The sequence below is a fragment of the Phyllobates terribilis genome, unplaced genomic scaffold, assembly GCF_046119375.1.
Source record: "Phyllobates terribilis strain yellow unplaced genomic scaffold, ASM4611937v1 Scaffold_5__5_contigs__length_657084704, whole genome shotgun sequence".
NCBI classification, from domain to species: Eukaryota; Metazoa; Chordata; class Amphibia; order Anura; family Dendrobatidae; genus Phyllobates; species Phyllobates terribilis.
This window is the reverse complement of record NW_027362765.1, coordinates 424,658,973-424,676,663: the sequence shown is the minus strand read 5'-3', so window position 1 is coordinate 424,676,663 and position 17,691 is coordinate 424,658,973. Positions and strand designations below refer to the sequence as shown.

The window sequence follows — 17,691 nt, the reverse complement described above, 5'->3', positions numbered from 1 at the left end:
AACCACAGTTCTAGCTATCTGGCCTACACCAGACTCTTTTAAACAGATATATTTGTGTCTGAACAGTCAGCGAGACACTCAAAATGTTTTTTTTTATGGAAAAAAGGCAAAAAAGTGGATAATACAGAGATTTTAACTGTGGAATTGCAAAACCACAGTTCTAGTTACCTGACCTACACCAGACTCTTTTAAACAGATATATTTGTGTCTGAACACTCACAGACACACTCAATTTTTTTTTTTTGGGGGGGGGGGGGAATACCAAAAGGTTAATAAGACGGGTATTTGTACAGTCTGACTGAGGAAAAAAAAAAAAAAGAGGATTTAGATGAAAAAAAAAGGATTTTTTCCTGGCCCCTGAGACCTGGGGCTAAGTCTAGCAATTTGAAAAGCAGCATACAGCACTGTAATGCAGTGTTTGTTGGTATAACCACTGCGTCTCCTATACAGCCTGCCTGCCTGCCTGCCTGATATCTGGGATGGATATGAGTTCTGAGAAGGACTGTTTGTTTGATTTTGCAGGCTTTAGAGACCCTACACTACCTATTTCGCAGTATAAATCTCTCCCTAGCTCAGCAGCACTCTCTCTACACCGTCTGATCCGGAGCAACTGTGTCCAAGATGGCGGCGCCCGGTTTTAAATACTCGAGGTGACGCTGTGCGGCCAGCCACTCACTGTAATGCCCACAACCAACATGGCTGCGGCATTACAGTGACTGGCTGGCAATCCCTGCATGTTCATTGGCTCTGTAAAGAGCGCCAAATGTGCAGGGCGGAGACCCGAGCTCCCGCCCGAGTAACCCGGAAATGCTCGGTGCTCGCCGAACATCCCGAGTAGTGAGATGCTCGGGCGAGTACCGAGCAGTGTCGAGCATGCTCGCTCAAAACTAGCTTTTATCTTATGTCATATTGCAAGGCTTGTTAAAGGGTCAATAGTCACTTATAGGATCACTGCTTCCAACAGATAGCGCTATAGAGTTCTAGTCCTCTTCCTATTTGAAGAGGCAATATGGTTATGTATAAAAACTTGCATTATAGGACAACTGGACAAAATCATTGGGAGACACTTTTTAATCATTGCATGCAGGTTTTTCATTTTGTCCCTAATTACAGATGTATAAAATCGAGCACCTAGCCATGTGGAAAATATAAGGATACAGAATTCATTAAGAACACTGGCACATCAAGCAAAAACCAAAGATATAAAGAGTGTTAAAAAGAACCAGAATGGTACATTGAATATATTGGGGAATATGCAAACTAAATAAGGTCACTCAACCCAACCAACAAACCCCCCAAAAATAGAGATTAAGCCAATTTATATACCGTAGATCAAATAATATCATTACCCCCTAAATAATAGCACTGAATATGCAAATATATGCGCTAAAAATAATATAATGAGGTGACACTAAATGTGAGAACTAAATTACCAATAGAGATGCATGCCTTACAGTAAGGAGTCTTGTAAACCTTACAATAGCTGATTCTAATAGTTCAAGTTATACCGCTCAATCTCCTAAAACAATACCCAAAAGTGATGGGAAGACAGTACTAAAATCCAGAAATAAGTGAGTAATAAGCCTGTAATGAATTACTGTATAGTAAAGCTTGTCACTGATATAATAAAGGCTGAAGGTGACTAGAGAGAAATGAGGCGGAAAAAATGGCCAACCAGTATTGCTGCACTTGTGAGGAAGCTGCAAAGTGTGGTGATACGGGTAGGTTAATTTTTCAATAATTTGAGCAATTAATAACACAGTAAAAAAAATAGTAAGTATTAGATGCTGGCATTTTGCAATTGTTCTTATGGCGTATTTTATTCTATATTGTGAAGAATAGAGAGATTGTGATGAAGGTCCTGTCTGAAGGGGTCTTCATCAGAGAAAATAACTTTACTCCTGTCCTCTGCAGTCCAGACTCGTATGTTCTGCAAAATCATTTTCTTTGATGAAGTCCCCTAAAGCAGAGGTCCCCAACCGCCGGTCCGCGGACCAGGACCGGGCCGTTGGGGTTTTTCAGCCGGTCCGCGGCACCGCCACAGACAATCACTAAACATTGACAGTGTGCTCTGGTCTGCGGTGGCTCAGAGCACACTGTGTGGGGTGGATGCTGCCCGCTGTTCTAGACTCCCGCAGGGTAGACCTGTAGAGGACCTGTGATGACATCAAGGTACATAACTGTGATGTCACCACAGGTCCTGAAGCAGGATGAAGCAGGGGCGGAACTACCGCCCGTGCAGCCGGTTCATTGAACGGGGGCCCCGAGGGAGAGGGGGCCCCTCCAGCAGGGCCGCCATCAGGGCATGACTGCCCTGACTCCAGTATGGGGCCCGGCCGGTAGGAGCCCCCTCTTGTGCGTCTCTCTCCTCATGGGGCCCCCGGCCCCATGCAAAGCGCCGGGTCCAGGACATCTCATAATTCCTCTGACTTCCGGTCATGTGACGGCGCCGTCACATGACCGGAAGGCAGGAGAACCTGGTGTCAGCGATTTGGACGAGCGCCAGGATTCTGCAGGGATCGCATGGGGGTAAGTATAACAAGTTTTATTTTTTTTTAAATACAATTAACTAGGAGTGGGGGGAATGGGAGATGCACATGGGGGGAGGGGAGAGATGAGAGATGCACATGGGGGAGGGGAGAGATGAGAGATCCACATGGGGGGAGAGGAGAGATGAGTGATGCACATGGGGGGGGGAGATGAGAGATGCACATGGGGGAGGGGAGAGATGAGAGATACACATGGGGGAGGGGAGAGATGAGAGATGCACATGGGGGAGGGGAGAGATGAGAGATGCACATGGGGGGGAGGGGAGAGATGAGAGATGCACATGGGGGGGAGGGGAGAGATGAGAGATGCACATGGGGGGAGGGGAGAGATGAGAGATGCACATGGGGGGCAGGGGAGATATGAGAGATGCACATGGGGGGAGGGGAGAGATGAGAGATGCACATGGGGGGAGGGGAGGGATGAGAGATGCACGGGAGGGATGAGAGATGCACGGGGGGGATGAGAGATGCACGGAGGGGATGAGAGATGCACGGAGGGGATGAGAGATGCACGGAGGGGATGAGAGATGCACGGGGGGGTGGATGAGAGATGCACGGGGGGTGGATGAGAGATGCACGGGGGGTGGATGAGAGATGCACGGGGGGTGGATGAGAGATGCACGGAGGGTGGATGAGAGATGCAGGGAGGGGGATGAGAGATGCACATGGGGGGATGAGAGATGCACATGGGGGGGTGAGAGATGCACATGGGGGGGTGAGAGATGCACATGGGGGGGTTATGTTTACATAATTTTGTTGCCTTATGAAGGGCGGGGGGGCCCCCAAAAATTTCTTGCACAGGGGCCCACTACAGTCTGTGTCCGCCCCTGGGATGAAGTAAATGCAGCTGAACAGCAGCTGTCAGGACAGCTGCCCTGTCCTGCTGCAGGGCGTGATGGGGCCTCAGTGATGCGGCTCCTGGCACAGCACATTATGTGGGGCTCCTGGCATAGCTCCTGGCGGGGACCTGGTCTACACTATATGATAAGTATGCACTAAACTCCAAATCCCTCCATTACCCCGCCCCCATATGACCAAAGCCCCGCCCACCCCACCCCCTCCTTGCTGGGCCATGGAAAAATGATCTTGCTTCAAGCCGGTCCCTGGTGCAAAAAAGGTTGGGGACCACTGCCCTAAAGAGTGTTTGGGACATCTGGATAAATGATTGTCCAGAGAAAAAAAGGTGAGCGCTACATGAGTCCTGTGTCATGCTAACAGTAAAGCATCCTGAGACCACTCAAGTGTGGGGGCTTTTCATCCATGGAGGGGGCTCACTCACAACTTTGCCTAATAACACGGCCATGAATAAAGAATGGGATCTAAACATCTTCCAAGTGCAACTTCTCCCAGCGATCTAGGAGCAATTTAGTGATGAAGAATGCTTTTACCAGCATGACAGAGACCATGTTACAAGGCAAAAGTGATAACTAGTGATGAGTGAGCACTAAAATGCTCGGGTACTCATTGCTCGGGTCGAGCACATTGGAATACTCGGGTGCTCGAGCAACGAGCCCAATGTAAGTCTATGGGAAACTCGAGCATTTTTCAGGCGGCTCCACCCGGTGGTCTGCAGAGGGCCTAAAAATTGCTCAAATCGATGGGAACAGTGCTCAAATGACATGGGAACAGCATGGGGAAGACCCCTGGAAGCATCTCTGACTCCCAGATCAGTGCTGTCAACAACGTTGTCAGAGTATTACTCCACTTTTAGGGACTCACAATAAAACATACAAAAACGAAATCAAAATGGATTTTCCTGGGAAATATGTTAAGGAACATCCTTTCCAGGGTAATGACTTGTATATAAGGCAAAATAAATAGCCAAAAACAAAAATACTCCTCTACACCTTGGGCTATGTTCACACGTAGCGTTTTTGATGCGTTTTTCTACTTTTGCTTTGCTTTCAACCAAGACACATGCATTCACCAGGAAATTTCATTTTAACATTTTACAACCTTATCTGGCCATGTGGTGTATGACACATCATCAGACACATGAAAACAGTGCTGAAAATACATGGGAACAGCATGGGGAAGACCTCTGGAAGCATCTCTGACTCCCAGGTCACTGCCTAAAAGTGTGCCCATCATAAGTGATCCTTGGCGCATGCGAAGATGCCTCCCGCCATGCACCTGTTGTTGCAGACTTGCAACAATCACCGTCCATGTCCTTGTCCCAGTCCAGCGTTCAGTTTTCCCTACCCCATTCCTTGGAATGCAATCGCAAGTATGAAGCCAGCCACCTACCAACCCACAGGCTGCAATGCTATACTGCCAAATTTTTGACAGCTGCTTGCACTTGAAATGTGGCCTTTTAGGCTCGTGGAGGCGGAAGCTTTTCATAACCTCATGCCAGCGGCGGCCGGGTGTCCATACTCGGTCCCCAGCTGCCACTGTTTCTCTCGGTGTCGTCTCCGCCTTCCACAAGCACGGGTCCCACAACATTACCCGTGCCCTCCCCAGTGCACTTACTGGGAAGGACCGCCTTACCACAAACACGTGGACAGGTGAATGTGGCCAAGGATGGTACGGAGCCAGTCCACAGCTTATTTTGCTGAGTTGTATTTCACCACAGCCATATTCTTTAGCTTGGTGAAAGGACTTGGGAAACCATATCTACCCAGCTGTCATTTCTCCCAGGAAGTCCTCTAAAGCTGCTTTAACTTGAAATGTGGCCTTTTAGGCTCGTGGAGGCGGAAGCTTTTCATAACCTCATGCCGGCGGCGGCCGGGTGTCCATACTCGGTCCCCAGCCGCCACTGTTTCTCCCGGTGTCGACTCCGCCTTCCACAAGCATGGGTCCCACAACATTACTCGTGCCCTCCCCAGTGCACTTACTGGGAAGGACCGCCTAACCACAAGCATGTGGACAGGTGAATGTGGCCAGGGACGGTACGGAGCCAGTCCACAGCTTTTTTTGCTGAGTTGTATTTCAACACAGCCATATTCTTTAGCTCGGTGAAAGGACTGGCAGAGAGGGAAACCGTATCTACTCTGGGTGTCATTTCTCCCAGGAAGTCATCTAAAGCAGCTTTTGCAGAAGCAGTGGCAGCCCGTCCAACATCAACTTGCACTTCTCGGTGGTGCTTTGACACACAAACATCTTTCTTTGCGCATTTAATTTCATGACTACAGAGTTGGGCAATGGCCTGATCTGCAATCCGGGTTGAGAAATAACATGCATAAGCACGTACAATCCACATAAAAAAAAACAGCCATAGAGTGTCCCGGAACCTTCCCCCATACTTTTCTTAGCCAGGGCTGCTTCTCGGCAGGGTTGGACGGACCCACCAGAAAACCCGAGACTCCTCCAGTGGGCCCTGGCTTCTCCTTCAGGAGAGTTCATAGTGCCGAGGTGAGGCCATGGTGATGATAGAGGCCACCATCTGCTTAGTTTTCTGTTATTTGGAATGCAAGCACAAGTATACAGCCAGCCACCCACCCACAGGCTGCAATACTAAACTGCCAGATTTCTGGGCAGCTTCTTGCACTTGAAATGGGGCCTTTTAGGCTCATGGAGGCGGAAGCTTTTCACAGCCTCATGCCGTCAGCGGCCGGGTGTCAATAATCGGTCCCCAGCCGCCACTATTTCTTCCTGTATCGTCTCTGCCTTCCACAAGCACGGGTCCCACAACATTACCCGTACCCTCCCCAGTGAACTTACTGGGAAGGACCGCCTACCCACAAACACGTGGACAAGTGAATGTGGCCAGGGACGGTACGGAGCCAGTCCACAGCTTTTTTTGCTGAGTTGTATTTCACCACAGCTTGGTGAAAGGACTTGGGAAACCATATCTACCACAGCTGTCATTTCTCACAGGAAGTCCTCTAAAGCTGCTTTCACTTCAAATGTGGCCTTTTAGGCTCACGGAGTTAGAAGCTTTTCACAACCTCATGCCTCGTGTCCATACTTGGTCCCCAGCCGCCACTATTTCTCCCGGTGTTGTCTCCGCCTTCTACAAGCTTGGGTCCCTGAACATTACTGCTGGTACTTTTCTGTGGGAATCTGCTTTCCTCCTACCAGCCTGGAATATTTCCAGTAAACTATGGTACGACGCCATGGTATTAGCACTGCCCCCAGTACCAGTAGCGAAGCATTCCCCAATTTCCTTCTGAGGAATTTTATTTGGTAGACTGAGTGGCTGCCCAAATACATTAGTTTCTCACAAAGGAGCTGAAGATAGAGTGGCTGTAGGTGCAAGTTTCTCCAGCCTGTTAGATATCAGAGGGTGAACGGCAGCACATTGGATCAGTGGTTAGCACTGAAGTCTTGCAGCGCTGGGATCCTGGGTTCAAATCCCAGCAAGGACAACATCTGCAAGAATTTTGTATGTTCTCCCCGTGTTTGTGTGGGTTTCCACCTCAGTAAAAAAGCAGCCATAGAGTGTCCGGGAACCTTCCCACACAGTTTTCTTAGCCAGGACTGCTTCTCGGCAGGGTTGGACGATCCCACCAGAGAATCCTCTGGTGTGCCCTGGCTTCTACATCAGGAGAGTTCATGATAGCGCTAACTTTGCAGCTGCTATGGGGCTCTTGAGCGGGGGAGAAAGGAGAGCCCTCAGAATCAAATCCTCTGGTGGGCCCAATGTTTTTCAATCTGAAACAGCTTCTCAGTGGAAGTTGTATTTCACCACAGCCATATTCTTTAGCTCGGTGAAAGGACTGGCATAGAGGGAAAACGTATCTACTCCGGCGGTCATTTCTCTGTCACCAGGTTCCGCCCATTGTCACACACGACCATGCCTGGCTGTATGTTCAGCGGTGAGAGCCACAGATCAAGCTGCTGTGTTACAGCTTTCAACAACTCTGCAGCACTGGGCGGTTTGTCACCTAAGCATTAAGCATGTTATCTTCAGCACAGCCTGTTGCCGCTTGGCCAAGGCAGTGCTGCAGTGCTTTCAGCTTGTGACTGGTGTGGTCATTTCGGAGATGGAGGAGGAGGTGCAGGAGCTGAACAATGTGATTACATTGAGGTTACATTGGCGACTCTGTTTTTATACTAAAGAAAGATCCTACTGTTTTTTTTTTTGTTATTTTTTAAGGCAAATGCATTCACTGGGAAATGTCATTTTAACATTTTACAACCTTATCTGGCAATGTGGTGTGTGACACATCATCAGACACATCCTGTTTCATTGATGATGGAGGGATTCTGAAAGACACATAGAGCAGGGCCACAGTAACGAGTACGACATGTTCCCATTAGAAAGGAGAGAGTCTGCTGTACAGTTATAGGGTATGCAGTGAGTTCAACGGCTGACCAAATTTAGGAAAAAACCCACTAAGAAATTAAAGACACATAGAGCAAGACCACAGTAACGACAAATTCCCATTAGAAAGGAGAGAGTCTGCTATACAGTTATAGGGTATGCAGTGAGTCTAACGGCTAACCACATTTAGGAAAAACCTCACTAAGAATTTAAAGACATCCTGTTTCATTGATGATGGTGGGATTCTGAAAGACACATAGAGCAGGGCCACAGTAACAAGTACGACATGTTCCCATTAGAAAGGAGAGGGTCTTCTATACCGTTATAGGGTATGCAGTGAGTCCAATGGCTGACCAAATTTAGGAAAAACCCCACTAACAATTTAAAGAGACATACAGCAGGGCCACAGTAACGACAAATTCCCATTAGAAAGGAGAGAGTCTCCCATAGTGTTGGCCTATGCAGTGAATGCAAGGGCTGCCAAAAATTTGGAGGCACTTCAATGCCCCTTGGAAGAGACGTGGAGGAGGGCCTCATAAAAAAATGTTCCCATTAGAAAGGAGCGGGCCTCCTATACTTGTAAAGTCCATGCAGTAAGTGTATGGGCTGACAAACATTTACCCCTGGGGGGTATACATGAGCATACTGTATAAAAAATTTTTTTACGGGCATCATAAACACCCTTTAAAAAAATTATGTGGGTGTTGCATCATGGACCACGGTCACCCTGGTGATATGGTGGTGGAGGATGAGGAGAAGGACAAGAGCAAATAGTCAAAATCAGGAAGCGTATACCCATGTGTGGGTGTGAAAAGGTGCATGGGAATACACCTCCTAAGAAAAGACACTGGATTTGAGTTTATGTTACGCTGCTATCATTCGGTGGTGTTGGAAAGTCTGGCCCAATCCAGCCCTTGTTCATTTTTATAAGAGTCAGCCTGTCAGCATTTTCAGTTGACAGGCGGATGTGCTTATCAGTTATAATTCCACTAGCGGCACTAAGCGGCACTAAAAACCCGCTCTGATAAAACACTGGCGGCAGGGCAGGCCAGGCCCTCCAAGGCATAGAGAGCCAGTTCATTCCACGTATTCAGCTTGGATACCCAATAATTATAAGGCACAGGGGAATCACGGAGGATGTTGGTATGGTCGGCAAGGTACTCCCTCAGCATCTTCCCAAACTTTGCACTCCTTGTGAGAGTACCCCGTGTCTCAGGGCCTGTGCGATGGGAGGGTCTGAGAAATCTCTCCCAGAACATTGACAGTGTTCCCCTGCCTCTGCTAGATTGAAGTTGTGTCTCTCTAGCCTGTACTCCTTGGTTGTCCAACGAAGTGTGCCCTCTACCGCCACCGTTTTCAGATGGGAATTTTTTTAATAGTTCCGCAACAAGGACCTTCTGGTACAGCCCCATTTTTGTAGACCTGTCCGCCTCAGGAATAAGAGATATAACGTTCTCCTTGTAGCGTGGGTCTAGAAGTGTCACCAACCAGTAATGACTGTCACCCAAAATTTTGAGAACGCGAGGGTCATGGGAAAGGCAGCGTAACATAAACTCAGCCATGCGTGCCAGACTACTAACAGGCAATACTTCCATGTCCTCACCAAGAGGATGACTGACCATGCTCTCCTCCTCTCTGTCCTTTGGCCATCCACGCTGAACAGACGGTATGACAGCTGAGCAGGTAGTACCGTCTATAGTGCATGAAACTAGCTCCTGTCCTTCCTCCTCCTCTTCCTCAGTGTCACCCAATCCACGTTGGGATGAGATGAGGCTTGGCTGTGTGTAATCACCCTGTATGGTTCCTTGCTCCATCTCATCGTGCTCCGCTTGCAATGCATCCTCTTTGATTGTGAGCAGAGAGCTTTTCAGAAGACAGAGAAGCGGGATGGTGATGCTAATTATGGTGTCATCGCCGCTCACCATCTTGGTGGAGTCCTCAGTTTTGGAGGATGGTACATACAGTACAGACCAAAAGTTTGGACACACCTTCTCATTTAAAGATTTTTCTGTATTTTCATGACTATGAAAATTGTACATTCACACTGAAGGCATCAAAACTATGAATTAACACATGTGGAATTATATACTTAACAAAAAAGTGTGAAACAACTGAAAATATGTCTTATATTCTAGGTTCTTCAAAGTAGCCACCTTTTGCTTTGATGACTGCTTTGCACACTCTTGGCTTTCTCTTGATGAGCTTCAAGAGGAAGTCACCGGAAATGGTTTTCCAACAATCTTGAAGGAGTTCCCAGAGATGCTTAGCACTTGTTGGCCCTTTTGCCTTCACTCTGCGGTCCAGCTCACCCCAAACCATCTCGATTGGGTTCAGGTCTGGTGACTGTGGAGATCAAAGCACAGATTTCCACTGGTCTAATGTCCATTCCATGTATTCTTTAGCCCAAACAAGTCTCTTCTGCTTGTTGCCTGTCCTTAGCAGTGGTTTCCTAGCAGCCATTTTACCATGAAGGCCTGCTGCACAAAGTCTCCTCTTAACAGTTGTTGAAGAGATGTGTCTGCTGCTAGAACTCTGTATGGCATTGACCTGGTCTCTAATCTGAGCTGCTGTTAACCTGCGATTTCTGAGGCTGGTGACTCGGATAAACTTATCCTCAGAAGCAGAGGAGACTCTTGGTCTTCCTTTTCTGGGGCGGTCCTCATGTGAGCCAGCTTCTTTGTAGCACTTGATGGTTTTTGCAACTGCACTTGGGGACACTTTCAAAGTTTTCCCAATTTTTCGCACTGACTGACCTTCATTTCTTAAAGTAATGATGGCCACTCATTTTTCTTTACTTAGCTGCTTTTTTCTTGCCATAATACAAATTCGAACAGTCTTTTCAGTAGGACTATCAGCTGTGTATCATCCAGACTTCTGCACAACACAACTGATGGTCCCAACCCCATTTATAAGCCAAGAAATCCCACTTATTAAACCTGACAGGGCACACCTGTGAAGTGAAAACCATTTCCGGTGACTACCTCTTGAAGCTCATCAAGAGAATGCCAAGAGTGTGCAAAGCAGTGATCAAAGCAAAAGGTGGCTACTTTGAAGAACGTAGAATATAAGACATATTTTCAGTTTTTTCACACTTTTTTGTTAAGTATATAATTCCACATGTGTTAATTCATAGTTTTGATGCCTTCAGTGTGAATGTACAATTTTTCATAGTCATGAAAATACAGAAAAATCTTTAAATGAGAAGGTGTGTCCAAACTTTTGGTCTGTACTGTATGTCTGACATCCATGTCCACTCCTGAGGTCTTATGTGTGGAGTCTGAACTAAATTCCGATGGCCTTGTTGATACTGGTACTCAACAACTGCCCTCTTCTGCTCACAAATCCTTCCCAATATCTGCAGTGTAGAGTTCCAACGAGTGGGGACATCACACACCAGTCTGTGAGCCGGAAGCTGCAAACGCTGCTGAAACACGGCAAGGGCGGCGGAAGCTGTAGCTGACTTTCTAAAATGGGCACACAGGCAGCGTACTTTAACAAGCAGATCCGGCAGCTCCGGGTAGGATTTGAGAAACTGCTGAACCACGAGGTTAAGCACATGGGCCAGGCAAGGTACGTGTGTGAGCTCGCCTCGCCTCAGAGCCGCCACCAGGTTCCGGCCATTCTCACACACGACCATGCCTGGCTGTAGGTTCAGCGGTGTGAGCCACAGATCTGACTGCTCTTTCAGAGCTGTCCACAACTCTTCAGCATTGTGTGGTTTGTCACCTAAGCATATTAGCTTCAGCACAACCAGTTGCCGCTTGGCCGAGGCAGTGCTGCAGTGCTTTCAGCTTGTGACTGATGTGGTCATTTTGGGGATGGAGGCTGAAGAGGAGGAGGAGGCTGAGGAGGATGAGGTGCAGGAGCTGTAGACCATGGGGGCAACCCTGATTGACCTAGGGCCTGCAATCCTTGGCTTCGGGAGGACGTGTTCTGTCCCAAGGTCCGACTGGGTCCCGGCTTCCACTATGTTAACCAAGTGTGCCGTCAGCGAGATGTATCGTCCCTGCCCACAAGCACTTTTCCACGTGTCCGTGGTTAGATGGACTTTCCCGGTAATTGCGTTGTTGAGGGCACGGCTAATGTTTTGGGACACGTGCTTGTGTAATGCGGGGACGGCACCCCGGGAGAAATAGTGGCGGCTGGGGACCGAGTACCGAGGGACGGCCGCCGCCATCAGGTTGCGGAATGCTTCTGTCTCCACGAGCCTAAAAGGTAACATTTCGAGCGCAAGCAGTCGTGAAATGTGAGAATTTAGTAGTGTGGCCTGTGGGGTGTTGGCTGCATATTTGCGCCTTCGTTCCAAGGACTGGGGTATGGACAACTGAATGCTGCGCTGGGACAAGGACATGGACGTGCTTGCTGATGCTGCTGCTTGAGAGTGCGCAATGACAGGTGCAGGGCAGGAGGCATCTTCGCATGCACCATGGACAGGGGATTGGCTTGCTTGCACAACAGCAGAAGAAGCAATGGTGCCACCTGCAGACACTGTTCTTGGACCCTGGAGTACGGCCCACAAAGTCGGGTGCTTTGCTGCCATGTGCCTGATCATGCTGGTGGTGGTCAGGCTGGTCATTTTGCCACCCCTGCTGATGATGGCCTGGCAGGTGGTGCAAATGGCCTTTTTCGGGTTATCGGCAGAGTCTTTAAAAAACAACCAGACTCGGGAAGACCTAACAGTTGTACTGGCAACTTCCTTCGTGTTGGTGTTACGGGGAACGGTTGCCTGCCTTCTGTCTGCGGCCACCACACTGCTTCATCCTGCCTGTTGGGGTGCTCTGCCTCCCTCCCCGTGTGTGCTGCTGTCCTCGCTCTGCATGTCCTCCTGCCAGGTTGGGTCAGTTACTATATCATCCACCACCTCGTCTTCCACTTCTGCACCCTGGTCCTCCTCCTAACTTTTTGGCAATTGTGTCTCATCATCGTCCACCTCTTGTGACACTTTCCCACCGTCGCCTTCGTGTGACCGTGGCTGCTCAAATATTTGGGCATCGCTACACGCGATCTCCTCTTGCCCCGCTTCAAGTGGACCGGGCGAGAGGCCCGAATCTATAAATGGAAAAGTGAACAGCTCTTCAGAGTGTCCAAGTGTGGGATCAGTTGTCTCCGGGCACTCGGCATGGTGGGAGGAAGAAGGATCAGGGTGAGGAACATGCTGTCCAGACTCACGGCTACTGAGACTTGACCGTGTGGAAGACAGGGTGGTGCTGGTGGTGGCTGGAAGTGACTGGAAACATTATCCGCTATCCAACCAATAACCTTTTGACACTAATCTGGGTTCAATAGTGATGTGCCGCGGTCCCCTAGGAATTGGGACAGGAAGGTCAGGTGAGAAGATGTGGGTGTTTGTTGTGGCACAATTTTAGCTTGCCCACGGCCTTGTCCTCGGCCTCTGCATGCACCATCACCATCACGTCCAGTTCCCCGTCCCTTGCCACGTGCCTTGCCCATTTTAAATGGAGGACAGTATCTTCCACGCTCACTACAAATGACTGAGTTTGGAGCGAACTTATATGTGATTCGTGTGATGGAGAAAACTGGGTTTTAAATACCTGTCCTGTAGGTAAGTAGTTTGAACAGCAAACTGCTGTGAATTGCTTCACAGACACACTAAAGGAAATTTTTAATGGAGGCCAGAAATGGCAGTATTTTCTGACAACGTATATGTGATCTGTTTGACGGAGAAAACACAGTTTTCAATAGCTGGATTTCTAGCGCTGTAACATGGAAAGGACCTGGCTGTATTCTGCAGTGCCAACAAGCATAGTGTTCTCTGTATTGCTTTTTAAGCAAATAATGAGGATTAAGATACAAAAAAAGTATTCCTGGCCCCTGAGACCTGGACCTTTGTATAGAAATATCTAACAGCAGCAGAAGGCAGAATTGGAATGGAGCCTCTTGTGCTATATGCACTGCAGTCTTCTATATACCCTGCCTGCCTACCTATATACACTGCCTGCCTGATATCAAAAGGACTGTTTATTAAGATGGATATGTGTAATGTACGGTTTTTCTCCCTACACTACCTAATACACAAGCAAATCTCTCCCTGATGCAGCAGCACCTCTCCCTACTCTGCCTGATTCCGGAGTGACTGTGACGATCACAGCGGCGCCAGGTCTGATATAGACCTGATGACGCGGTGAGGCCAGCCAATCACTGTAATGCCACAACCACCATGGCTGCGGCATTACAATGAGTGGCAGGCAATCCCTGCATGTTGATTGGCGCTCTAAAGAGCGCTAAACATGCAGGGAGGAGACCCGAGCTCCCGCCGAGAAACCCCGGAAATACTCGGCGAGCGCCGAGCATCTCGAGCAGTGAGAGGCTCGGGCGAGCACCGAGCAGTTGCGAGCATGCTCGCTCATCACTAGTGCTAACTAAGTGGCTTTGTGAACTAAATATTGGAATCCAAGGGGCAACATTCATCCTTTTGGAGAGGGACAAGCCACGTCTGGCATCCCAGTCTTAAGTCTCTCACCTAGCCAAATCAGATCTCATACTTTGCACTGACGAAGGGCAATACCCCGAAACACAGTGTTTGGAAATTGAGATTCTGGTTTGGCTTTTATCCTAAATAATATGACAAGGCTCATTAAAGGGGCGATATTGACTTTTAGGATTGCTACTTCCAATAGGTGGCGCTAGAGTTCTAGTCCTCTTCCTTTCTGAAGAGGCTATTTGCAGATTGAAATTTTGGATCTTTGACCCGAAAACTCCCCAGATCTGAATCCCCCCTGAGAACCTGTGCAAAATCCTCAAAAACCGGGTGGGCAAACAAAAACACAGAAATTGAGATAAACTCCAAGCACTGATTAAACAAGAACGGGTAGTCATCAGTCAGGGTTTGGCCCTGAAGCTGATATCCAGCTTCTAGGGTAAAGGGTGGAAGTCTTGAAAAATAAGAGTCAACACTACAAATTAAGTCTTTGCTTAAACTTGATGTAATTGTCAATAAAAGGTTAAAAAGTTATGAAAGTGCCTATAATTGTGCTTCAGTAACCAGAGAAACATCTGACCAAAAGTTGGAAAAACACTGAAGCAGCAAACTTTGTGAAGACCAAAATCTATGTCAGTCTCAAACGTTTTGGCCACGACTGTACATAGTATCTCAGTACGGCAGTGTTCTGTAATCTGTGACTCTGAAGCTACCGCAAAACTACAACTTCCAGCAGGTAATATCACATCAGGCCCTGTGAGATAAAATAATATACCTTATATCTGAGAAGGCTTCTCATAGATGTCTGTGATGTCCAACTGTCTCCAGTTCTCAGTTGCTGAAACTTTAGAACATTATAGCTTGTAATAAAGTTGAACCATGGACTAGGAATTTCCGTTTTGTGATATAAGTTTATGGCAACACAGAAGCTTGAAATTTCCTCAATGTTTTTACATAATAGGAAGGAAATTGTAAGTACTAATGTCATACAAGTTTACAGTAGCAGCTGCCGGCCCGGGGGAGAAGACGCTGAAGGCATCTCGTATCGCACTACAAATGCTTCAATGATTATAGTCAAAGAACAACAGATGGGATACAAACTTTAATTAATCTCAGGTGGCTTTTTTATGTTTGTTAACAAAGATGTAAAAACTCCGTTCCGCAGCTAAAGTAAATCTCACAATGGCAATGGAAGGCCCTCGCCTTCCCGGTTCTGGTCTGACAGCTGTAATTTAGGTTTATATAACGTTTATGATACATTGTGACAAGTCAGCAGTTTTGAAATGACATGATGGAGGTAATGTGGGACGGATTTTTTTTTCCTTTTTTTTTTTAAATTTTAGATTTTGCGCATTAATTGTGCAGCTTTCCAACTTAATTGAAGGTTTTTCAGGTTTTATCATTACATCGCAGTCTGCAAATATCGGATTGTCAAAAATATGATTAAGAATTATAGCTCAGAGTTTACTTCCTTTCTTGGGTATACATGTTCTATGACTAAGGGCGGTTGCCGGAAACGCGTCAAATTTTATGTTTCACCAGAACTGGTTCGTGTTTAAATGGATTTCTAATAAAGACTGATTCTTTAATATTTCCCGTTTGGATGTGCCAAATTCCTACCACTTTCTTCCTATACTGCTGAGCTGCACCAGCGGAATTGCAGGCACCCACGATTATTCATCATTTATCCTCAATCCAGCCATTGCATCGATGAAGGTGGGGAGCTCTGTTTTTTCTTTTTTCATTATGCTTTTTTCTTATTTTCTGGTGCCATTCAAGAGGGGTTGGGACAACTCCTTTAAATGGGATACCCAAACTTGCTTATTGCTGGGAGTCGGATCACTGCTACCTCCTTTCACAGTCCCGTTAGCAGTTTCGGCGGGGGTCCTAGTGGTCAGATTCCCAGCAATCGGCAAGATATCACCTCTATCCTGTAGATAGGTGATAACTTGGTGAGTTTGGATAGCCCCTTGCACAGGATTCTTATCTAGTACATAAGGCAAAGACCAAAGCATCTACTGTATGTGAAGTGTAAGTTTCCTGTTTTCTCTTTTCCAACAACATTCCAAATAAAACCATATTAATTGGTTTATTGAATTTGCACAAGTGCATGTGAGTGATTAGATAGCGAGCCTATTATGGTCAGAGTCTGATGTAAATGCTTCTTTGTTTTGAGCATCAGTAATAGTTTAGGGTGAGAATCGGACATGTCTATATTGCACGTTACTGAGGGTCCCAGCAGCAGGACTGTCTATATCCTGTGAGGATTCCTTGTGACAGTGATTGCCTATACCAGGGGTGCCTGGTTGTCATGTTGTATTATTTCAAAAGCCAAAATAATACTTATCATCTAAGACATTTCTGCAATATCAAGATTACAGTATGTTCAATAAATGCTTGATAGACAGTGGGCCATAAAGTGGAACCTGCACGTATGGGAATAATAGGGGTCCCCTTTAACACCAATTAGCACTTAGGAAAAGCCATGTGTGAATGTGGCTCTAACCACTGTAAACTTAAATGCCATAAACTACTACGTACATGCATAGATGGCCACCTGTACAAACCATATATATCGTTATGGAATAACAAAGAGGGGTCAAGGGACTCCGTTCTCCTTAAATTTAGAGGGTCTGTGCCACCCTTTTGTTTGGTATGGAAGCTACATGCAAACAGCTACACAGGTAAGAATTTCTGTGACCAGATAATTAGGGGCTGCACAGTATGGCAGAGCGGCCAGATGTGGTCCCTGCGCTGCAGGTTGGTCCATACTATGAATGCATCTACTTTATACAATTGGCTCAGTGGTTAGCACTGTAGCTTTGCAGCGCAGGGGTCCTGGGTTCAAAACCCGCCACGGACAACATCTACAAGGAGTTTGTATGCTCTCCCTTTGTTTGTGTGGGTTTCCTCCGGGTTCTCCGGTTTCCTTCCACACTCCAAAGACATACTGATAGGGAATGCAGATTGTGAACCCCAAAGGGGACAGTGATGACAATATCTGTAAAGCGCTGAGGAATTAATGGCGCTATATAAGTGAATAAAATAAATAAATACAATTTCCTCCAATGATGATATGTCAAGAAGAAGAGTCACTACTGTTAAAAACATCAATAAAGTGTGAGTAAAACATACCTGTTATCTTCACAAGGAATCGTAAGCTTGCACTTGTTTATTTAATATTATTAATACACCACATTAAAGTTTTAGTGCATAATAATAATTATATTAATAAATAATGATGATGATAATATTACACTAATAACTATGTTGCTGCATCTCTTCTCTGAATCATTGCACACTGCTGACATCTAGTGGTAAAATGTGGATAGTGACATATTTAGAAAGTAGAGTGATAAGATTAGTGTCTAAAGGTCGGCTTACACAAACCGACCAATGGCAACTTGTCTTCTGATCGGCAGTCATTTAATAGCTTGCTTCCATAGGCTGACCGCGCTTTAGGTGCGCACTGGATGACCAATAATAAACCGTTC

At 46.9% G+C, this 17,691-nt stretch overlaps 1 protein-coding gene across 3 annotated transcripts in view; it reads right to left on the bottom strand.

Annotated features, from left to right (window-relative positions):
* BLNK (B cell linker) overlaps nt 1-17,691 on the bottom strand; it is a 443,283-nt gene that overhangs the window by 301,773 nt on the left and 123,819 nt on the right. The window contains exon 1 of one of the 3 annotated variants that reach the window (XM_073685211.1): nt 14,973-15,185. The exons of the other annotated variants lie outside the window; for them this stretch is intronic. Within the exon in view, the coding sequence (XP_073541312.1) occupies nt 14,973-15,185 (213 nt within the window). Of the gene's footprint in view, nt 1-14,972; nt 15,186-17,691 lie in introns of those variants that run through there. 3 annotated transcript variants of the gene reach the window in all.